The sequence below is a fragment of the Electrona antarctica genome, assembly GCF_951216825.1.
Source record: "Electrona antarctica genome assembly, chromosome: 10".
In the NCBI taxonomy this organism is placed as follows: domain Eukaryota; kingdom Metazoa; phylum Chordata; class Actinopteri; order Myctophiformes; family Myctophidae; genus Electrona; species Electrona antarctica.
Genome location: NC_136791.1, coordinates 23,640,007 through 23,664,223, shown reverse-complemented (window position 1 = coordinate 23,664,223; position 24,217 = coordinate 23,640,007). Strand labels below are relative to the sequence as shown.

The 24,217-nt window shown below is 42.4% G+C and overlaps 2 protein-coding genes across 13 annotated transcripts in view; both read right to left on the bottom strand.

The window, feature by feature from the left end:
* Positions 1-5,677: 5,677 nt before the first annotated feature.
* Positions 5,678-16,640, bottom strand: tysnd1 (trypsin like peroxisomal matrix peptidase 1). Of its 2 annotated transcripts, none has more exons than XM_079512283.1 (7): positions 16,425-16,640; positions 15,425-16,059; positions 14,555-14,778; positions 13,354-13,613; positions 9,221-9,351; positions 6,971-7,156; positions 5,678-6,450 (listed from the first exon to the last, which is right to left on the bottom strand). In XM_079512283.1, the coding sequence occupies exons 1-7, from the start codon at positions 16,613-16,615 to the stop codon at positions 6,248-6,250; spliced, it is 1,830 nt and encodes a 609-aa protein (XP_079368409.1). In that variant the 5' UTR covers positions 16,616-16,640; the 3' UTR covers positions 5,678-6,247. The 2 variants fall into 2 exon arrangements, with proteins under 2 accessions (XP_079368409.1, XP_079368410.1); XM_079512284.1 differs by having other exon boundaries at positions 15,425-16,068; positions 16,439-16,640.
* A 913-nt stretch (positions 16,641-17,553) lies between these two features.
* Positions 17,554-24,217, bottom strand: part of sar1ab (secretion associated, Ras related GTPase 1Ab) — a 69,202-nt gene continuing 62,538 nt past the window's right edge. Inside the window, exons 1-8 of one of the 11 annotated variants that reach the window (XM_079513034.1) lie at positions 23,600-23,759; positions 21,206-21,249; positions 21,037-21,106; positions 20,606-20,725; positions 20,425-20,490; positions 19,820-19,923; positions 19,594-19,725; positions 17,554-19,098 (exon numbers count right to left, since the gene is read on the bottom strand). In XM_079513034.1, coding sequence (XP_079369160.1) covers positions 18,982-19,098; positions 19,594-19,725; positions 19,820-19,923; positions 20,425-20,490; positions 20,606-20,725; positions 21,037-21,094 — 597 coding nt within the window. In that variant the 5' untranslated portion in view covers positions 21,095-21,106; positions 21,206-21,249; positions 23,600-23,759 and the 3' untranslated portion in view covers positions 17,554-18,981. Of the gene's footprint in view, positions 19,099-19,593; positions 19,726-19,819; positions 19,924-20,424; positions 20,491-20,605; positions 20,726-21,036; positions 21,107-21,205; positions 21,253-22,012; positions 22,154-23,584; positions 23,772-24,217 lie in introns of those variants that run through there. The other 10 variants (XM_079513024.1, XM_079513032.1, XM_079513031.1 and 7 more) reach the window with 10 other exon arrangements.

The following is a 24,217-nucleotide window of genomic DNA, read 5'->3' as shown; positions in this document are numbered from 1 at the left end:
TTGTCTTCACAGTCTGTTCAACACCCACATCAAGAACAACACATAGCACATAACACCAAGACGATACAAAAACATGAGGTCCCCACTGCATACAGAACCATCCCATCATACATGTACGATGTATACAGAACCATCGGCGGGGCAGTTTGTTTAATGCCGCGATGGCTGAGGGGACAAAAACACAGGACATAATGATTATTAAAGACCCCAAATTAACTTGGTTAACCGATCATATTACAGTGTAGGCTACATTACAAGTCACACATCAGAAACACATCAGAAAAAAGGCACTCCGTTATTCACTCGTCAGTCTACATATTTTTGAGCAGCTACTCAGGAAGGCAAATGTATGCAGAATGAGCAGATTTACTAAAATCTTCATTACACCACCATATCGTCTCTGTCAGGTGGAAACCTCATTATGTCCAAAACTGTTACTTTTCAGGATTCAAATTCATTCAAAAGCATCAAAAGTAGCAGATCGGCAAGCTCAAATTCGAGCTTGCCGATCTGCTACTTTTGATGCTTTTTGTGTGACGTTGTATGTATGATCAATTAGCCTATAGGGCATTCGTTTTTCGGGAAAAAAACACAAAGTTTGAATTATTTTCTCTCTGGTTGCTGCCTGACAGCATCATTATGCATTCTTGGATCTCGGGAGCGGTCAGCAACGTTACCGTCTTGACCAAAACCATCTGGGGAAATACAATGTTGCGCTGTTGGAATATATAGTGGTCTCCCCCATGGAAGATGGCTGCAAGCAGTGCCTGCCAACCTCACCAACCTCAACAGCCTGGGGCAGGAGGAGAGACATATAATCCTCCCAACAGCACCGTTGGCGTTGTTGGATCAGGATGAGAACCATCGGCTGGTGCTTTCCAGCTAGCGAGGATCATCCATGCTGCGGTAGGTATACTCCTAGCTCAGGGGTGGGCAACTGGCGGCCCGGGGGCCACATGCGGCCCCCACCTTCACTTAATGCGGCCCGCATGTTAATATCAGAATACTGATATAGTATTGATTTCAGCTGTTACAATTTCAAACCCGCTTTAATTATTTCATGACTAGTATTAAATGACTAGTACTTAATGACTAGTATTAAAATGTTATTGTCTTTTTGTGTCCAATGTAGTTATGTTAACAGTTCATAAAGTTAACATAACTATAACTAAATGCATTTGAAATTCAATAAAAAGGTTACTTTTCAGGATTCCAATTCAAAAATAGCAAAACATTATTCAGGTTTTCAATTCAAATATAGCAAAAATAGCCGATCTACAAGCTCAAAACGTGTCGTACGGCGACGCGTTTTGAGCTTGTAGATCGGCTATTTTTGCTACGACAGTAATATGTACTGTGGCCCTCTGGAGTGAGTGTGGAAATATATTGGTTTGAGATTGGATCTCCATCGTCAAAGTTGCCCACCCCTGTTCTAGCTGTAGGAAAGAGTGGTGGGTGGTGATAAGGCTTTATCACCCAGGGAGAGGGAGGGGAGTGGAGGTCTACTGCATTAAGTCAGCAGTGATGCAGACACTTGGCTTGTGCATGGTGCTGCAGAATAGTTTTTCCAGGTAGCTGCTGTATAGCAGTGTCTTATTCCATACGCGGTTTCTAATTTCATACACACAACATACACACTCGCTCACGTGGTTTTTGCTGTACCAAAAGCATGAGTCAAATGAGCCGTACAGGTCATTGGTTGCTGAGGTGTCCAGGTTTGCAGGTGTTTTGCAGTAGGTGCCATATACTATATATACTATATATATACTATATACACTGATATACCGGTGTATTAACTAACTACATACTATATAGGGCAGTGGTTCCCAAAGGGGGGTCCTTGAGGTAGTTCCAGGGGGTCCCCAGCTAAATGATAGTTTGGAAGCAAATGTACCCTTATGGGTCTGTAACTCTGAGAGTGTACAAATGGAACCAACGTTTTGTACACTCTCAGAGTTAAATTAACATTGATTTTACAATATAAATTGAGGGTCCCAGAGATAGAAATGCCATTAAATGGGGGGTCCGTAGACTAATGCATGTCAAACTGGGGGTCCTTGAAATTAAACGGGTTGAGAATCACTGCTAGAGCCGTAAAAATCTTCTCTTATGGGGGTTCCCGACATCTGTTCAAATGGGGGTCCGCGGGCTAATTAGTGTCAATTTGGGTGTCCTTGACATGAAAAGGTTTGGGAACCACTGATATAGGGGGATTTGAGTGGTTACGTTTTAGCCTGGCATGGCCAGACAAATATCACTGCTTCTCTCATGATTTCCATTTTCGTTTTAATCATCTGAAATTCAACGGGATGCACACGCAGATCCGACACACCAAAGGTCCGACATGCGGAAACAATGGTCGGACATGCGGTCGAACATGTGCTGCTCCCGTGCTCGCGGTTATGGTTAGGTTAGGGTTTGAGGTATAGGTTGTCGGTCTAATGACAGTCGGACCAAACACGGCACATGTAAAACGCAGTGGTTCTCAAAGTGGGGTCCGGGGACCCCCAGGCCAGGGTCCTTTAAGGCAGTGTTATTTTGACAGCAAATTCAGATTTAGTCTTAGTCTTTTGAAAACACCATTTAGTCTTAGTCCTATTTAGTCATCTGAAATTGTTTAGTCTAAATATCAAAAGTGTTTTAGTCCTTTAGTCGTAATAGTCATAGTCAGCAAAATGAATACTGCTTTAAGGGGCCACAAGCTTGTACTGTAGGTTGGCAACTTTTGAAGTTTGAGGAAACATCTATTTGTATAGTTTTTTTTAACACAAATGTTCTCCGTCCGAGGCCAAACACATCTATCAATTTGAGGGTCCTTGACATGAAAATGTTTGAGAACCACACTGTGCTACAACATGTTAGCCTGTTAATGTAAAGGATTCATCGTCAACTCTGCAGTTTTTTTTTTCTACCGTACTTCCATCCTGCAGAGGCTGTGCTGTGGCCCATATAAGCCATGGGAGGCCAGGCCGCTGGAGGGAAACCGGATCCAGCTGTGAGTCTACTCTGTATACGTCAGCACTTCACAACACAATACCTATAGAGAAGTGTCTCGCTCTCCTCATCATCATCAGCAGCAGCCTCGGGGGCGTTCGCTCTCGCCTCTCTTCTCTCCACTGCCTGTAAAGCAGTGATTCTGGGAGCGCTGGCATACGGGACGGGTGCATTATGTTATCATCACACATGCACATTCTTTTGCATCTTAGAGCCCCCTAAAGCCCTTCTCTTTAGCATTGTCCCGTCTCTGTTAACAGACAGTAACCAATCCCCTGAAATGTCATTCCTCAGTTTCATGTTCGTGTGAACATGGAATATAGTAATGTCCCACATGGGTCCACATGCCTTACACGTTACCAACGAGGGGGGTCGCGTCCTGCATTAATCCCTGTGGGGAAATTCTTTTCCCACTCACTTTTTTTTTTACACGTACAGGCCCAACATACTACAGACATGCACACACAGGGCTTATAGATGGTATGTGCGTGACATAATCATCATACCCAGAAGTTATGCGGGAACGCCTACTCTGGGTGGCAAAAAACAACTTTCTGGCCTTGACAGCCCATACATCCAAACAGAAAAGTCCTATCTGATTTGCCACTCGCTTTATGCATGCACATACCCTCTAAAGGAGAGACGGTGTGCAATTCGCTGCTAATAAAAAAACACACTTGAAACCAGTGGTGGAAAGTAACTAAGTACTTTTACTTAAGTACTGTACTTAAGTACAATTTTGAAGTATTTGTACAATTTCCAGTACTTTTACTTCCACTCCACTACATCTCAGAGCCAACATTTGTACTTTTACTCCACTACAATTATTTGAAAACTTTAGTTACTAGTTACTTTGGCGATTTTAATTTTGATTAGAAAACATACATTAACCACTTCAACCCTATACATTTTGGCCATTTGAAAATAGCTGAGCTACAAGCTCGCAATGCGACGCATTGTGAGCTTGCAGATCGGCTATTTTCAATAGATTTTGTACACATTTTGAACTTGTGAAATGGGACATTCTGTAATATGAGTACTTTTACTTTTAGTACTTTAAGTACATTTTGATGCCGATACTTTTGTACTTTTACTCAAGTACATTTTCAATTCCGTACTTTTACTTGTAAGTACTTCTAAATTGCAGTATTTTCCACCACTGCTTGAAACACATAGGAGGAGATGATGGAGTGATGGGCTGCCACTTGGTGGCACCCGGGAGCAGTTCGAGAGAGAGGTTCAGTGTCTTTACTCATGGGCACGTTGGCAGTGCCCAGAAGGTGAACTGGCCTCTGCCCAGCTACCAGTCCACACTGTAGTCCATGCTGTGGTCTGTGCTGGACCTCTAGCGCAGTGGTTCCCAAACTTTTTAGCCCGTGACCCAAAAGAGACATTATATGTACTCCTCGCCGGGACCCAAACTAGTGAAAATAACCAATCGACCGAGCTTGTAGATTGGCTATTTTCACTACTTCTTAAACATTTGTTTTCTAATTTATGGATCTTTTATTTTGCTTCATGAAATTACTGAAAGAAAATATAAAATTGGATGGATGAATTGAATATGTTTGCATTAGGGTTAGATTTAGTGTTTATGGTTTGTAATTTCGGACAACGCATGTCCGTCCCTCAGTCTGAATGTCTCCAAAACGTTACAGTATAACGTTTGGAGCTGGAGACGGTTGCGGTAGGTCAGTAGGTCAGTAGACGCGACTACTGGAGCATCGAATGCTCTGATTAAACCTGATTTTGTCCCTTTCAATGCATTGATGACATCCAGAATCCGCTAGAATAACAGACGTCTTGATACGTGACCCCGACTAAAACTAAGACGGAAAATGTTCGTCGACTACCTTTTTTCACTGACGAAAACTAAATGGAAACTAAATGAAAACTAAGCTATGTATGATGACTAAAACTAAGACTAAATATACTGACAATTTTCGTCAACAGCTAAAAACTAGACTAAAATGCTAGGAAGGGGCTAGTGGACAAGAGATCCAGTATGTGTCATTTTACAATTAGTTGCATGCTGAAAATAGCTGATCTACAAGCCCACAACGCGTTGCAGCGCGGCGCGTTGTGGGCTTGTAGATCAGCTATTTTCAGCAAGTGAAATTACGACGGCATCAAGGCCCGCCAAAACACATTTTAGTCGACTAAAATCTTATGATATTTAGTCGACTAAAACTAGACTTAACACTAAAACTAAAATTCCAGGTGACTAAAATGTGACTGAAACTAAATGAAAACTATTGAAGAGACTATGACTAAAATTAAAATCAAAATTTGCTGCCAAAAACAACACTGCGACCACACAGTATGTTCCTTGTGACTGGTGAGGACCCGAATTCAAATCCAGCTCGTCATTTAAGCATAACATGACCGTCAAGTTCAATACAAAGGTCACCGTATAATGTTACCAGGTGTAAATCCCCTAACTATAAATGCTTCACGAGTTTAAATGTGCAGTATTATCTGACCGCTGACTGTATTAAGAAGTCTTACATGAAACCAGAGAAGCTGTTCTTGTCATTTGTTTTTCTATGTTTGTGTTTACATAGTAGCAATAGAGGTAATTTACATAGTATGAGTCTAACTTTGGTATGTGTGTATTTAATCTTTTTTTATAAGAAAACATTCCATTTGATCACTTCAGATTGGAGTGCAGTGCAATAAACAATTAGACAGCTCTCATTAAAACACATTTATTTATTTTAGTATCCTGCAACGTTTAACCTGGGGTCAATAATAAAGTTGATTATTCATCCTTAGGTATACAGAAGACTATGAAAATGATTTGTGGTCAGTCATGCACATCCCTGGCTAGTGAATACACATTTGACACGTATTGATCCTGTTATGCACCTTCACGTTAACTTAATTAGAACTTACATTTACAGTACTGTGATGTCTCATTGTAGGATAGTACAAAAGCAAAATTAACCCCATTAAATTACCCACCAAGGCACTTAAAAAGTTAGGTGTAAGTGATGTTTTTTTGGTTAACCCGATCAAACCAAGAAAGCATCCGATAAATTGAATATGAAGAACCTTTCTTGGGTTTTTAAGTCCTCCTCCTAGCAGACCTTGTATATTAACTCTACTTTCCTGTGCAAACTGTTAATAAAGTGTTCAATCAATCAATCAATCAATCAATCAATCACTTTCGATTTTAGCTATATATCGTCTCTGTCGGGTGGAAAGTGGAAACCTCATATGTCGGTCCAAGTGCTTACGGGTCACACAGTCGTTACAGTTTGCTCTGAGCAGCTTGTAACCTCCACACCTTCCTGACCCCGTCTTCTGGCGAGTCCAAAACCCTGAAGGCCTCAACGTCTCCTGTGTGGTCAAAGTGCTGCAACAACGTCTGGAATACCGTTACGGGGATGCTGAAGTTGAGGTGAGGGTAGGTCACTTCGGCTGCATAGTCCCGTGTGTTGCTGGATACGATGCCTGGAAAGACAAAGGCGCATGTTTTGAGACCTCTGCTACTGTATATAGAGAGATTCTTAAATACACATTTTCTCATTTAGCTAACTTCTAGCCTGTGAAATAACAGTGAAATCAACCACTTTCAACCGGCTGCCCACATTTTGGGCATGTCATTCTAATATGTAAACAAAACAAATGGCAATAATAGCCAATTCACAAGCTCTACACGTGTGGAATCATGCTGAGTTGTGAGCTTGTAGATTGGCCATCCACAAGCTATTTTTGGAACATTTTTGAACGTATAAAATAGGGAGGTTGAACTGTTCCTCATTTTGCTGGTTTTCCCAGACCCCACATTGAGAACCACTGCTATGATGATAGCACTGGATGAAGCACATTAGTGGAATTTGCTGCCATAGATGTTGGTAGTGGTACATGCACTGTGTTATGTTCATGCACAGTAACACAGAAACTCTAGAGAGTTCTATGGACAACACTTGCCCCCTAGTGATTGTAAAAGGCCTTTTTTTCTTTTCCTTACCCAGCAGCTCTCCTGAGTGTTTCCGAACAACAGCGCCCCCACTGGCCCCTGCCTGCACTGCACAGGTGGTCTGCAGCATGACCGGCTGACGGCTCCAGCTGATGGCTCTGGAGAGGATTCCGGAGGTCAGAGAAGGACCGCAGTTCTGACCCAACCCCCCATAACCCAGCACCACCACATCCTCACCTGATGGAAGCACAAAGTAAACACACACACTGTTAAGGTTAGTGATTTTTCTTTATTAATTTAGACTCTACAAATGCCTTTGTGAGAGGGAGGATGACTGAGTTAAGCAGTCACACCTGGCCTGAGTCAAACTAGAACTGGACTCAGAGCTGGGTGTGGCTGCGCACCTGTTGTGCATGGACTTGATCAAGGCACAACAGGATAAATCAGTCATCTCCAAAAACACTAAAAAGAGAGCCTCTGTCCGGACAGTGGAGAGCTATCTGCTCTCCTGTGTATTAATATTATTGTGTATAATTCCCTGCACATGGAGGAATAAAGCTACAACTTAAGAAAGCTGCCCTGTGTTGTGGCCTTCCTTGCCCTGGGTAGTGACTAGTCGGTCACATTTGGAGCCTGAACAGGGACATGGAGGGACAGCAGTGAACTCCTGGGACTCTGCGGAGGTGCAGCAGAACACTGCCACTCTTCAGCAGCATCAGTTTCAGGCATAGCTTGCTATTGACACGCGCCTGCAACAGGCGGAGGCACAGTGGCAGCAGTTAGACCAAGAAAAGGAAAGGCCGATGGACAGCAGTTAGCGGCGCAATCACCAGCGCCTTTTGCAAGGACTACTTGCATAAAATGACGGGGCCACCGGGCCGGGCTACGTGTGAACGGCATCCTGGTGAGGACCAGCCACCCAGTGTCCTGGTGAGGACCAACGAGCCCGACTACAGGTCCCAGCAATCTGGTCATCGGCCTAGCTACAAACCCCAGCACTCCTCGGCAGCAGCGGAAGGCAACAGTGTTGTCCACCTGAGGGTGGGGAAGCAGAGCATCAGCCACCGTGGACAACGGCCTGCAGCTGGAGAACCCACCAACAAGCCACCATCGTGACTCCACTGGTGAGCCTCCTCCCAGCCTGTCCAAGCAGCCCCTGCAGCAGCATAAGCCCAGAACCACCTCTGCCAACCTGGTCAGCAGCCCATGCCTCTGGTCTCCGGGAGTGAGGGGGAGGGTGGGGCTGGACATTGGGGAAGTGTGTGGGACAATGTTGATTGAGGGGTTTTATTATTTTAGGTATAGCAACCCTGTTTCATTGTCTGTTGTTGTTTATGTTAGGAATGGTAACCCTGTGTCAGAGTCTGGTGTTAAGATTTTTTTTTGCTTGGTATGGGGGGGGGGGGGAGGTTTCGGCTGGGGATTCAGTTTAACGAGGGGGGTATGTGAGAGGGAGGATGACTGAGTTAAGCAGTCACACCTGGCCTGAGTCAAACTAGAACTGGACTCAGAGCTGGGTGTGGCTGCGCACCTGTTGTGCATGGACTTGATCAAGGCACAACAGGATAAATCAGTCATCTCCAAAAACACTAAAAAGAGAGCCTCTGTCCGGACAGTGGAGAGCTATCTGCTCTCCTGTGTATTAATATTATTGTGTATAATTCCCAGCACATGGAGGAATAAAGCTACAACTTAAGAAAGCTGCCCTGTGTTGTGGCCTTCCTTGCCCTGGGTAGTGACTAGTCGGTCACAGCCTTCTAAATCCTGACAGTTTTCTGAAAAACCCATGTTTCTATGTCAGTGGTTCTCAAATATTTTCATGTCAAGGACCCTCAAGATTATATGTAATTGGCCACCGACCCCCATCTGAAAATATGTAGTTCCAGGGACCCCCCAGAAGCAAAGATTTGAGTTAAAAACGTTCACTCTGAAAGAATATATATTCAAAGATTTGCGCCACATTTTCAAGATTTTTCAAAAATAGCAGAACTACAAGCTCGTAGCGCGGCACTCGGTGCCGCGCTATGAGCTTGTAGAGCTGCTATTTTTCAATAGCTAAAGTAGAACAGAATGCTTAAAACACCAAAAGGGGTTCCCTTTGCTACTTTTGTGGGACGCTGTAGTATGCTCAAGAAGGGCGTTAATTTAATAATTTTATAGGGGGGGAAAAAACCCATACAAAAAGTTAGAATGTGGAGATAAGAGGTTTCTGCCCGACAGCGACCATTATGATGAAACATTGCGGTTAGTACCTCCGGTTCCTACAGGTTACCTTTTTAAATGAAAAGGTAAAGATCACACCTGGCTGAAAGCACGTGGCCAGCTGTGGGATGACGGCCTGTGGAGCAGAGACTGGCAGTCGCACCACGGCCAGGTCGTACGGGGAGGATGAACTGGTAGAGAACAGAACTTCTCCAGGGACACAATGGAACCTGTGCAAGAACACAGAACAGTGTTGTTTTTGGCAGCACATTTTGATTTTAGTTTTAGTCGTAGTCTCTTGAATAGTTTTTATTTAGTTACTTTCAGTCACATTTTAGTCACCTGGAATGTTTTAGTGTTAGTCTAGTTTTACGACTGAAATGTGTTTTGGCTTGATGCCGTCGTAATGACTGATGTTACACTTGCTGATAATAGCAGATCTACAAGCTCGCTGCGACGCGTTGTGTGCTTGTAGATCTGCTATTTTCAGCATGCAACTAAGTGTAAAATGACTTATACTGGATCTCTTGTCCACTAGTCCCTTCCTAACATTTTAGTCTAGTTTATATTTGTTGACCAAATTATCAGTATATTTAGTCTTAGTTTTAGTCCCCCCCCCCCCCCCCCCCACCCACCGGCCACCCCCTTTTTCCCTCACTGTATATGTTTCTTTTCCCTTTTTACCTCCATTATGATGAATTCCTGTTCTGTTCTTTGTCTATATAGAAGTGTCTATTTGTACGTCTCTAAATGTTTTGATGAATTGAACATGGTGGACCCTCTTGTAAACAAGTGTAATGCTTAATTGGGTCGTCCACTCACAGTTAACAGCCTTTGTATTGAGTTTGTGCTTGAAATGTACTGTAATTCTGCAAACTGTTAATAAATATTTCAATCAATCAATCATCATAGCTTAGTTTTTCCATTTAGTTTCCATGTAGTTTTCGTCAGTGGAAAAAGGTAGTCGACGAACATTTTTTTCGTCTTAGTTTGAGTCGACAAAATCAAACACTGACACAGAACACAGTGTTTCCCCAAACGCTGGCCCTAGAATAGAATAGTCACCACTCCTTGGGATGTATTTTGTCACTGTGTGTATGTATACCTAATCCCATAACAACTAGGAGCAGTGAGCAGCCATTGGATTCTACGGCGATCGGGAGCATTTCGGGGTTAAGAGTCTTGCTCAGGGACACACGTCGACACATTATTGCTGGCCTGGCCTGGAATCGTAAATGAAATGAAATGAAATGAAATGATTACTATATTTACCCAGGGTATCTGGGCTAAGCTCAAGAACTTGTTTCCAGCCAGGCCCTGCTCATAGAACACATTTCATCGTAGTGGTTCAATGCCTTGTTCAAGGGCACTTCAGCGGTGGTAATTTTAACGTGTCGGACCGCTGATTCGAACTGGTGACCTTCCGGTATCAAGACCGCTCCGCTATCCGTTCGGCCACCGCTGCACTACCTGGGACAACCAGGGGCCCTGACTCACTAACCACTCAGCTATGACCGCCCCCCCCCTACCCTACTGTATATAGAAGGGAGGCGTGTGTGAGGGAACATTGGAACAATGTGTGTGTGTGTCATTGTTGTTTTTGGCAGCAAATTTTGATTTTAGTTTTAGTCATAGTCTCTTGAATAGTTTTAATTTAGTTTCAGTCACATTTTAGTCACCTGGAATGTTTTAGTGTTAGTCTAGTTTTAGTCGACTAAATATCCTAAGATTTTAATCGACTAAATCGACAGTTAATTTAGTCGACTAAAATGTATTTTGGCGGGCCTTGATGCCGTCGTAATGACTGTTTTTACACTTGCTGAGCTTGTAGATCTGCTATTTTCAGCATGCAACCAAGTGTAAAATGACTCGTACTGGATCTCTTGTACTCTCGTACTTGATCTTCTAAAAGATTTTAGTGTTGTTTTTGTTGACTGAAACTAAAACTAAAAATGTTCGTCAACTGCCCTTTTTCACTGAGGAAAACAAAAATAAAAACAAAATAAAAATGAGCTAGGATGACTAAAACTATGACTAAATATACTGACAATTTTGTCAACAAATAAAAACTAGATAAAAACTAAGCTATGCCCAGGCGGTGGCGTAACCGTCTGGGCACCCGACTGGTAATCCAGTCGCAGTGTGCCGCGGGTTCGACTCCCGAGCCCGACACGGCCTTTACTGCATGTCTTCCCCCATCTCTCTCCCGTTTCCTGTCAGCCTACTGTCTTCAAAAACTAATAAAAGGCGTAAGCCGCAAAAAAAGATCTTAAGAAAAAAAAAAAAACTAAGCTATGATGACTAAAACTAAAACTAAATATAATGACAATTTTGTCAACACTATACTAAAATGCCAGGGAGGGACTAGAGGACAAGAGTAGAACTAAAAGATAAGTCAATTTATATTTCTAAATTATTTCTAAATTATCTATTCTACACACCCGCAATTGTGCAATTTTGTACACACGTATGCAATACTATGCATATGTGCGTGCGTGCAGGTGTGTGTTTGTGTGTGTGTGTGTGTGGTAGTCTGGGAGCCGTGGGGGTGAACGTGGTTCGTCAGATAACGTTTTTTTCTCAACTGATTCTTGTAGCTTGGGGTCACCTCTTAACAATAATCAAGGTGAAAAAAAATCCCTTTCTGGCCAAAAAGTACTGTTTATACGTGTGGTGGGGGGCTCAGAGTGAGTCCACTAAGGAAAGTAGGCTTTCTAATGACACAACCCGCCTTTGTTTTGGTGAGTAGCAAAAACGTTCTTTTAAAATACGCTAAAGAGGAGAGGCTGGTCTGATTTCGATTTGAGATTTAAAACTGAAAGTCCCATAGCCTTATACTGCAGGGCAGAATCGTAGAAGCAGTAGAAGGCTATGGACCAGAGCTAAGATTTGATATGCTCTAAAAGTGTGAAAAACACATTTTTCTGATCTGACACTAACACTTGGACAGCAATTATGTATCAATTTTTGAACCCAGTGGGAGTGAGTCATTATAATAGGTTTTCCATCATGCTCACTTGAAGCACAATTAGGTAATTGTGCTCCTATTCAAAATATAAAAGGCACACCATTTAAATGGCTTGGTTGAATGCTTCCGATTGAATGCTTCTGATTGTAATTCTACTTCGTCATGGTTATTTCAGTATATGGACTGCTGAGCATAATAACAGTCCTGAAATTCAGAGCACCTGATTGCACCTCTTGAATTGTTAAAAGGTGACCCGTCCCCAAGTAGGACTATCTCACAGCCCCCTTTCCACACCCCCTTCCGGTAGCTAGTGGTGTCATTTAACATTAGCATTTACACGTTTTTTTCTCTGGAGAATCTAAGTACATTTCCTAATGTAAAAATGTGACAGACCAATATTATTATGAAGCAAACAAGATGGTAAATCAGCTCGAACAGATAGAACAAACCTTAGCTTGAGAAAACAAAAGTTGTAGACTTCTTAAATGACCTCTGTTAACATGTAGTGTCTATGGAGTGACGTCACGCTATCACCACTAGCTCCGAAAGGGGGCGTGGAAAGGGGGCGGGGAAATTCTGTAAGATAGGCCTGTTACAAGAATCAGTTGAGAATCATCTGACGAAACCACGTCAGTGTGGTTGAACTGGACATTGTTCTATAACTAGATGTTGATGTTGTCTTGTTAGTCTAGGCTACTAGCCTGGTAAACCAACCACCCTGGAAGTAGGCTACTGCATGGGTTCAGTTGGTTGAACTGGACATTGGTTCAATCATTTGGTGTTGTCTTGTTGTACTGTACTGGGATCAGTTAGTTAAACAGGAAGCAAGCATCGATATTTCTGTGACTGGTTATGGTTCCAAATACATTTGCAGATTCAATCAAAACATCATGTATTTCTTACAATTGTGTTTTTCATCAAAAGGATGACAGAAAATGCTATGTGAAATATCTTTTTAGATTAGATGGAAACATATTGGCTGACAAAAAAGTAAAGGGCTAAAATAATTGTCAGACTAAAACTAGACTAAAATGTAAAGTTTTTGTTGACCAAAACTAGACAAATACATTTACAGATTATTGGACTAAGATTAAGAATAAAATGCTCGACTTTTAGTCGACTAAAACGTGAATAAATAAAAATAGGATGAGTTCGACTAAATACTATAAAAACGGTGATTGAAACTGGACTAAGACTGAGACTAAATTCAAAAATAGCCGACAAAAACAACACTGGTGTGTATGTTCAGTAATCAGTACAGTACCTGTCCCTGCAGTGGAACCTCAGAGTGACAGATGACTTTCCGGCGACGACGTGCCGGCAGGTCAGAGCCAGCCGAGGGGCGACCATGACCCCAGAGCCCCAGAAGTGCCCGCTGTCCACCAGACACACCGTGGGATACGTGTCTGTCGGACTGCTGCTGCTGGACAGATAGCGGTCAGTCGCTGCCCGGTGGAGGACTGACGACATGTCTCGCAGGGGGTCTTCAGTCTTCATACAACACATGATGTTCCTGAAGATCACCTGTAAGAGGGTGCAAACCATAGACATTAAAAAAAAACAGATGCCTCATTGGACGCTGCCACTCAAGTGACTACTGGCCAATCACAGCGTGTCTTTTCCGGGACTTGTCAGACTCGAACGGCCCGCTCTGTGACACACACGGAAGCTTCTGTGAAGCGCTAGTCTCGCGTTGCCGCCAGACTGTTGCCTCTCGCAGTAGTTGTGTGGCTACGCTAGACTAGTGAAGCACCAACGCGGAAGCTTTCCCTCACTTTTGCACATATGCCCCAGAGCCGACACCTTTCTATGTCTATGGTGCAAACGATTTGATCTTGATTTTTAATCGATCATTTAATAATATAACCGATTCTAATTCAATCCCTAGTTTGGGCAAGTTGTTTTAGGCGGGGGAAAAAAGCTTTAAAACAGATACAAATAATAAATGTATTAAAAATAGTCACCGTGCCCACTGCCCACGAGGTCAAATAGTTTTATTCTTTTTGTATATTATTCTAAACACACATGTGAAAAGGGTAAACAACAGAACAAAGGCCAAGAAAGTAAGCCCTATTAACCACGTGGTCCTACAGGGCTCTGTACTAGTGTATTTTCACGTTTTCACTCAACATGAATACGGATGTTGGTGTTCAAGTGGTTAACCCATTTAGACCTGAGGACGATTCTACAAATGCTTTTCTACAAATGACAGTTTTCTGAAAAACCCATGTTTCTATGTCAGTCTTTCTCAAATATTTTCATGTCAAGGACCCCCAAAAATATATGTAATTGCCCACTGAGCCCCATCTGAAAATATGTTGTTTCAGGGAGTCCCTCCAGAAGCAAAGATTTGAGTTAAAAATGTTTGCCACATTTTCACGATTTTTCAAAAATAGCAGACCTACAATAGAGAGATTGTAGATCTGCTATTTTTCAACAGCTAAAGTACAACATAATGCAATGACCTGTGCTGAACACACAAGGGTGAGTCCTATCCACTCGTTGGCCTTCCAGCACAGCGGAGACACGATCACACCGACCAGGTCTGCGCCGCCGCGGCCGCCTCGCGGAAGGAAGAGGCCTCCGCCCTCGGTCCCCGGCAGGCAGCGGGCGTCCGTGAGGATGACGGCGTTCTCCTCTCCCGCCAGGTTACTGACGATGCCCCTGCTGAGTGTGCTCATGAAGAGATCTGGAGGCGCAGCAGAGCGGTGTTATTAAACTCACGAAATAACAAAAACTGAATGTCCTTGGCTTTATTCTTTGTCAGTACCGGTATAAATATTAGTCTTATGATAAGACTATGATAATATTTTGGGTGGGTATGAAGTAGGTCGAGAGTGGCTAATTGTCGGTATCGAGTCTGTCCCTGTTACAAAGCACTATAGAACCCTGGGATTGCTGAGGTGGAGCGCCACACCTACCAGCTCCCAGTACTTACCGCACGACTTGCCGGACCCAAACCATGCTACTCATACGCTGAGTTTATGGTGGTGCCCAGGATCGAACCCATGAACTTGTTGTCTTCTGATATTTTACCAGTTTATAACTCAAAATCTTTACAAAATCGACAAGCTCACAGTGTATTGCATTCACACCACGTTGTGAGCTTGCAGATTGGCCAGGTTCACTATTTCTTTTGGTAAAGAGACCAAGTTTGTACTACCCCATATTACAATAAAAAACTAAAACTAACACTAAAACTGATAAAAGCTCAACTAAAACAAAGCCTAACTAGCAAACCCACTTTGAAAATGATATAATCAAAACTATACTGAAATTGTAAACATGAAGGGAAGAACTAAAGAATGAAAAAATGCAAAAACTACAATAATAACCTTGGCACAGAGAGCCAAAGGGGGTTCCACATGCCACCACCGGGCATCCCTTCTGGAGAGAGGAACTCTTGGTCCAGGGCAGAGGTCTGGAGTCTGAGGCGCCGTCCACAACGCGCTCAGCCCTGAGCACGGCAAACCAGCCGAGAAACTTGGAATCTCTGGCCAGCTCCTCGTCCTCCTCGCCACCGTAGAAACGCCACTTGTCAGTCTCTTTGAAAAGTGTCAGGAAAGCCTTTCTGAACTCCAGGCAGTTGACCAACATCACTAGTTCGGCGCTGGTGTCGTGTTGAGGATGCGTCGTGTCGCTTTTGGAGACGTCGGTGTACGCTTGATATGACGATGTCGACGTGCAAGGGTTGCCGTCTACGTGATGGCGCTGCTCGTGGAATCTGACGCGAATGTCGAGCTTTTCGTTGCCGACATTGTGCGGCAGCATGAACCTCTGATCCGAGGCGAGAGACTGCTTAATATGACCGTCGTCAATGAAACGAGAAAAGGGGAGAGCATTGCAAATCACCATCCCAGACTGGGCGTTGAGGATGACTCCACTGCAGCCGATGGATCTGCCATCATGATGATGATCAGAGGTCTTCTTCACGGTCACAACACAGCAAGACTTCTCTATCACCTCCATTCTGTTCTGTCTGTGAACAAACATCAATGAACTTTGATGTAAATTCATTGATTGATGAGGGTTATGATGATAAAACCAGAAAAATACTTGTTTACATCAGGGGTCCTCCATTTTCAATTCATCACATTTAAAGGCATACAAATATATACACTTCTATGGAGGAACAAAAAGGAAATCATATATACTGTACAGTTGAAGAATAAATATCCACTGTAATTTTACTCTGTTAAATTTCATTTTTTTAACTTCTTTTCATTGTTGTTGTATTCTAAATAATTGATTCCTTTGCTTAATGTTTCACGTAAAGCATAGAATTGCATTGTTGTTGAAATGTTGGTTGAAACAATTTGAATGTGAAATGTAAACATCTCTTGTCTTGCCTTAATTTGTTTCAAAAGTGTCAATGCTGGAGAGACGTCATCCCCGCTGAAGATAAGTATGGCTTTGCAAAAACAAGCAGATTTAATATGAAGTCCACTACTGTCAACCAGAAAAGAATCAACTACAACAGATAGGAGTTCGTAGCATTTTGTAAACATTGAAAGAAAAAAAAACATGTTGGAATCTATTTCCTGGTTGGTCAAAAGGATAGTAGTCCTCATTGGTCGAGTGTAGTCTGACGACCATATAGGCTGAGCCAATGGCGTAGTTAGTATAGGTAGGCGGGGTCGGAGGATGCTTGTTTTCCTGTCTAGTGTATCCCTGCTGCTGAGGCGTGTGTGTGTGTGTACGTGTGTTTTTTGATTGATTGATTGATTTATTAACAGTTTGCAGAATTACAGTACATTTCAAGTACAACTCAATACAATGTGTGTGTGTGTGTGTGTGTGTGTGTGAGTGAGTGAGTGAGAGAGAGAGAAGCAGTGAACTTCAACAGGGCGTCCGGGACCCCTAGGGGGTCCTCAGATTTACTAAAGGGGGTCCGCCAAATCTTTGTGTGATATAAGTGGTTGAACACATTAACATGAGTCCAACACTGCTGTGATTCAAGTATAAGAAGATAAAATATTGTAGAACATCTTGCCCTATTAGCATAAGACATCCAATCAATGTACTACATTTCTGGTGTGAAATGGCATGAGGCGGGATTCCCACAAAAAGACCACCCCAAACATCGGCGTGCATAGTGCGCACGTGCCCTTTTCTAAGTTTTCTAGTGTTTGTGCAGCTGCCCCTTCAGTGCTCTCAGTAAGCAGAGTGGCTCAGAGCCTCTGCCTGATGGCCGCCAAAGTTTAATATCTCCACCAGTCCATAGGGATAGTCTACCCTATGGACTGGGGCCCTGACTAAAGGGGTCCTTGGCCAGAAAACGTTGAAAAACCCTGCCGGCCTGCCTAAAGGAACCATGGGGGTCTCTAGTCTGGACAGCCACAAGCAACTCAGAAGCTAATTATCGGATGCCAGATAGCATTCTAACATTGGGTTACTTGCGTCTACTCTGGACCTTTGAGAACACACTGATATAGAAAAAACAATAACTCCGGCAAGATTTTCAAAAAGATTTATTATATCCAAACTCCAAACATTTTTTTCTTGCCAAAATATAATATACCCTATAGCCAGCTTGTCTAACAGATCCATCCCAGAATTCCATAATATTGTAATATTTACAAAGTCATAATAATACTAGTATTGCAGTCATATGTATTTTTACCATATATGTACTTTGTTCAAAATCTTAAGTAGGCCTACCGCCCAAGTACTCTCATATTTGAACTGCACACAGGGCAGTCAATAGTCACCAAGTACTCAAGTCCATTCACAGTAACTAACCACTAATAAGAAATGTAAGCGGAAGAGTGGGCACCTTAATGTTTAATTGGCTTTTTATTTCTTCCCAAAATATAATAAATAAATAATAATTATTATTATTATTACATTTTGTGGGAACAAATGACATCGAGGTGCCCACAATGTTTAGGTGCCCACTCTTCTTGTATCCATAAAAACAGGTAAGCAGCTGATAACATCCATCACCTGGTTGTGCTAATGCTGTAACAATGCATTGCAATTATAAAATATCTCTCTGTAATATTATAAATAAATAAAGCTCACATCAAAACAGCAGATAATGCACTTGTGGTCACATTCATATAATCGGGTTGTAGTGGTAAGGTAAACTATTAATTGAAAAAGAAAAAATATATATTCTTTTGTGTATAAACTATTAATTCTGAAAAATAAAACTAATTTACATTCAAAACGATTTGGTATGTTGAGAGGTAGGCTGTCTAGTCATGCTATCATATGGCACCCACTTTCTATAGAAAAAATTACACTCTTCAGCATTATCCATACTCAAATGTACCTTTTACTAAATACAGTTAAAATAAATTCTACTTTGCACAGTCAGTGCGAAGGAAGCTCGCTTGACGTATACCGATAAAGTAGCTTGCTTTTCAATTTTGCTAAATTGGGAAAGAGCAGCTCTGACAACGGAAATGTTAACCAAATCGACCTTCAGTGTAAGCCAACACCAAGCCCTAAAAATAAACCTGGGTCACAATCTGGCTCACAGCGCTGACATGTCCCATATGGAGGAGACGGCTGCTTCTTACAATGTACCAAGAAGAAACCATTTAATGTAGTGTAGAGTGTAGAAAAAATATAAATGAACACAGGATTTTACAGTCCTTCAGAGAATGTGTCTTATTCATGTTTATGTCATTGTTTGTTATACTGAATGACAAACTAATGTTGTACTAATCTTTGACCTACTCTTGTGTGACTGACAACATGGTTTACAGATGTTTGAATGCCATTATGTCATGTGAAATACATTTCTTATTAGTCGGAGCCTTGAATAAATATAGTATGTATGAAAATATCTTTCCAGCAGGTGTTCTTTTGTGCAGGACCTGTTCTCGTGTGCATAGAACAAAATGGTAAACCAATTAAAAAAAAATGTAAAAAACGCTATAACTCAATCAATATATTGGGAAAGCCAGCGGAATCCATCCCCGTAGCCCTGTCTCTTCAGCACACTACACATAAAGACCTCCATCGGCCTCAAGTTCAGCTCCTTCAATGATACGTTGCCCTAAAAACAATAAACAAAGGCACACAATTGAAACAAAGAATGGAACGCTAACAGATTAACATAACTTTGTACATGTTTAGACATGCAGTGAAGTATTATCTTGACTTTAGTTGTTGCAGTTTCAATCCGTAACTTATAATGAATAAAACATTATTGTTGTTGTAGGGTTAGGGTTAACGTCTACAGCGGTTGGAGGTGGTCTCCATAACAAATTTATTTGAAGCAGACTGTGCACCGGATTGGACACTAGATGCACCAGTTGCAATTACCTCTCTCAGTCGGATATAAGACTTATAGATTATAAATATAAAGTAGTAAAAAAAAAACACTTATTTTCTGTCAATTACACACCCCGTGACGCCTTGAATTAATGGAGATGATTTTGTTTTTGTCGCATTCCTGAGCCAATAATTCGACAACCGAGTGGCTGTCAGTCCCACCGGAGACTTCGCCGGTCATCAAATACTTGTTAACAGTCAGACCTTGTGAACTCACCTTTCCAGTCGTGTGACCGTACAGACCAAACATTCCTCGGAGGGTATCTTCACTGACGGCTTCTGGGCGATCGATCTTATTCCCCAGGATGAGGACCGGCACGTTGTTGATGGTTTCATCTGTTAGCAGAGCCTAGAGAGAGACAGGACATAAACATGACTGCCAACTAGAAACAAGTACAACAATGACTGTTTTAGTGGCTTTTAAAGATGTCAATAGGACTTACATCAAGTTCAACTTTAGCCTCTGCTAGCCGTGCATGATCAGCACAGTCCACCATGTAGACAATAGCGTTAATGGCAGGGAGGTAGTTCTTCCAGATTCTTCGTGCTGCGAGAGTCAGACATGAATTATATTCATTGTCAGGGAACAGCATCATGCATAGCCTGAAAATGACTTCAAAGTTTCCCTTTATAATTTTAAATATAGTTCAGGGAAAAATAGAGATTCCACAAGGCTCTTACATATGGACCCCAATGGAAACAACTAACAAGCCTCTCTGGGCTTTTTGTGTTATTCTTTTAGCATAACTTTTGACTGTACTACTTGTACTGTAAATAATAATAATAATAATAATTAACTTAATAAAGTATTCAAGCAATCAATCAATGACTCAATCAATGACCTTAACAAGAAAACAAGCTTGCACATCCACTAAAAGGCAGGTGCAGGACCAACCGAACAAGACAAAGACAAAGACAAAATAACAAATGAAATATGCACACAAATGAAATGTAGAGGGCCCCCCGACAATGTTTTGACTGGAAGCCCTTTACACTACAGTAGGCAGACTTTCTTTTTCTTTTGCCTGTCTTATGAATGATGACCTACCTTGTGTATGTCCACCAAGATCAAATGTGGTAAAAGTCATTCCAGCAATAGTCAGCTCCTCAGATGCTGAAGAAAGACAATTTCACAGACATGAGCTAAGAGATATAAGACAGATCCATCCCCCTGCAGTGAAAATAAACATGGCCAGTTCCTATAAACTGCAGATGAATGCAATTATTACTTGGATGCAACGTGGGCACATGCTGTCCCAGCCTGTCGTCTCTGAGCATGTGCAACAGTGTGGTTTTTCCTGCATTATCCAGACCGAGAAACACCAGCTTGCCAGTCTTTCTGTACAACCCTGAGGACAGGAGAAAAAATCAACACACATTTAATGTCAAAATTCTATCGGCGGAAAGAGACAAATAGTGTGTAGTAGCAGAGTAACTCAATCTGAAGCCCAAATGCCTAATATATCCCCTGGCCAAGGGGGGATTCCCTTTTTACATAAGCGGTAGGCGTTTGGCATTAACCCTAGTCCCATGCACATGGGAACTCCGGGTTTGAATCTCAGGTGTTACAATAGCATGGATAGGTAGCACGTTCAGGAAATCACTAATATTATCTCACGTTTTAGCAAGTAAGTCAATCTTTGATTGATTAATACTGTACCTAATAGTTGCAAGACACTGCTGACACTCTTGTAGAGCCAATCAAGGATGAAAGACATGTCTTCAGCCTGCTGAAATATAGATATATTATCTGTTATCACATGCCAGGAGAGAAGCACGCAGAAAGGTCTGTTGTTTATTTTAATTTCTTTCTTTCAATCTTTATTTACCCAGGGTAGGTATGCTGAGCAGTGAGTGCTTTTTCATCAATGCCCTGCTTCACACACAAGTCACACACACACATTAAAACCTGGGAGCTGCCTAGTACAACCACAGTCTTCTTAAGTTCTTATATTATTATACAGTATAATTTATACTGTTGGCAACTGAGCAGCTCCACTGGAGCAGCTGGGGGTTTAGTGCCTTGCTCAAGTGCACTTCAGGACAGCTGTGCACTATGTTCCTTCACAGAAACATTTTCAGGACATGCACGCACGCACGCACGCACGCACGCACGCACGCACGCTCTCTCACACACACACACACACACACACACACACACACACACACACACACACACACACACACACACACACACACACACACATGAAATGAGTTGTGCTAAGATCAACTCTAAATATCTGTTCTAAGATATACTCTTGTCGGCAAGCGACACTGTCGTGCCATGGAGTCAGAGGCTGATGTTGACGTTGTTCTCACTGCCGCCCACTTTTCAAGCGAAAGCTGTGAACTCAGATTAATGTTGAAGAAGTAATTACTAAATAAACCGTATAGAAACGTGTTAATACTACAAGGGAAATTCAGGTTCAGCTTCAACCATCCTCAACTCAAAATATATTTAGCATGGTCAACCAAAGTGCTGTAGCCTACAGGTTAAAACAATACAAAGACATGACATATAAATAAATATTAATGTGTTTTTATAGCGCTTTTCCAAGTGCTCAAAGCGCTTTACAATGGTTCATTCATTCATACATTCCACATTCACACACCAATGGTGGCAAGCTCACACTGACCGACTCATTGGAGGCAATGTAGGGTTCAGTGTCTTGCCCATGGACACTTCCCATGCCCATGTGGACAGGAGGAGCCGGGATTCGAACCGCCGACCCAGGGATCATTGGACGACCTGCTCTACCTCCTGAGCCACAGCCGCCCTGAATATTAGCATATACCAATAAAGTTAAGAAAAGAAAAAAAAAAAAAACATTTGCACCAGTAAAGGAAAACATATGGTGCTCATCTGTCACTAAATGCCAGGGAGAAGAAATCTTTAATAGACATTTAAAAAGATCAATCGACTGGGTAGCTCTAAAACTTCTGGGAACTCAGATTAGGGTAGCTCTGGTCAGATGTAGGGGAAAGCTGTTCGAGGGCCTGGGGGGCGGCCACCACGAAGGCTCAGTCACCTCTGGTTTTTAGCCTAGTCTTTGGGCACAACCAGCAAGCAACTGGTTGGCCGACCTCAGAGCTTTGGATGGGGTGAGGCGGTGAGCTGTTAGGTGTTAGGAGTCTTGCTCAGGCACACTTTGACATGGGCAGGCCCGGAGGCCAACCGCGGTGGTCTTCTGATTATCAACACCGCTCAGCTATATGGCCTTTTGCAATAAGGATACTATTGCATTGGAAATCTTGCACTGAAGTGCATTGTTTGCTCCCCTGCCCTGACCCTGGATTACTTTACTGGTATGTGTAAGCCCTGTGGTGCAACCACACAAGGGGAACAAACTGGATGCTGCCTGGAGGAGAAAACAAAGCTATACAGCACACCACCACGTACTGTATGAACTGTAGCTGGATTGTTCACAGAGCCATAAATCAACTGTAGTTTGTTCAGAAAGCTGTCTGTCTTAATGAATCAACTGTAGTTTGCTCAAAGAGCAGTCTCAGTCTGTAGCTAACTAGCTATACTGTAGCTTGATCAGATAGCATGTCATAATAAATAGTAGCCTTGTAGTTGTTTAATGTTTAGAGAGCAGTCTTATTAAATGTAGGCTACTGTAGTTTGATCCGATAGATGTTGGAAATGTTTGTCTTTATTAAAGAGATGTCTGTCCTAAATACATTAACTGTAGTTTGTTAAGAAAGCTGTGTCACCCTCTCACAGTCTGAAGTCACACACACAGTGTGTTCTTCTTGCCCAGACTATTTTTATGACAGGTTGTGACTTTATGACACTCGATCGCATCACACCCCCCCCCCCCCCCCCCACCACCCACACACACACACACACACACACACACACACACACCTGTCACTCTCAGTTGAATCTGAATGCAGCACACCACTATATTACAATCAATAATCAGGAAATAAGTGACGACTTTCATCATTATTCAGCAACAGCATGCAGCCAAGTATTTTCTTAATGATATTGTTAGTCAGTGATATGCGCTCATTAATAGAAAGTGCGCCAATGAACATTTACACGCACAATCCTCCTCACTGGGGATTTTTGTTTTTACAGTAAACCATGACAGTCGGAGATCCACGAAACAAAGCTGTTTTTGTAAACAGCCGCACTGAGAGTTGCGCTCAGCCGTTCAACAACAATTCAATAAACTATAATAAACCGCTCACTCACTCACGCCGTAGACTCTTACGTATTTCAAGGCAGCTGTTTTCTTTCACGCGTTCAAGTTCAATGTCAAACAGGGAAGATGATCCTGACGAGCTGGTGTACCTTAATTTGTGAGGGTTTTGTCAACTCCAGATGAAAATACACGCTCTTTGCTGGTCCAAGCTGCTCTGGCCCCGGCAGGTTACAACATTTGACAATTCACCGGAACTGCGTAACGGTCTTTTTGGGGAGAGGGGGTCAGATGGGAGGGGTGCGGTGGGGGGGGGGGGGTCACATTGCCGAATATGATCCTTTGAAAGCATTATTTAAACCCACCACGACGGCAGCATACTAATATAGAAGCCTTTGGATAATTAACCCCAATCATACAGCACAAATATAACATAATTAACTCATAATTAACTTGGGAAAAAAATGGAAACTATTAATATAAACGACAAAATAAACTACGTTTTTCTGATGGCATCACAACAGGGAGTTCAGGCCAGGGCAGTCACCACTAAGGGGGGGGATAGCATAGATATATATATCTATGGGGGATAGCACCATTTTTTAGACAGTTCAAACTATTTTTGAGCGGACACCAGGGGGCAGTCTTGCAATGCTGAACTGAATGCTTGCCCAAGAATTTTAAACCAGT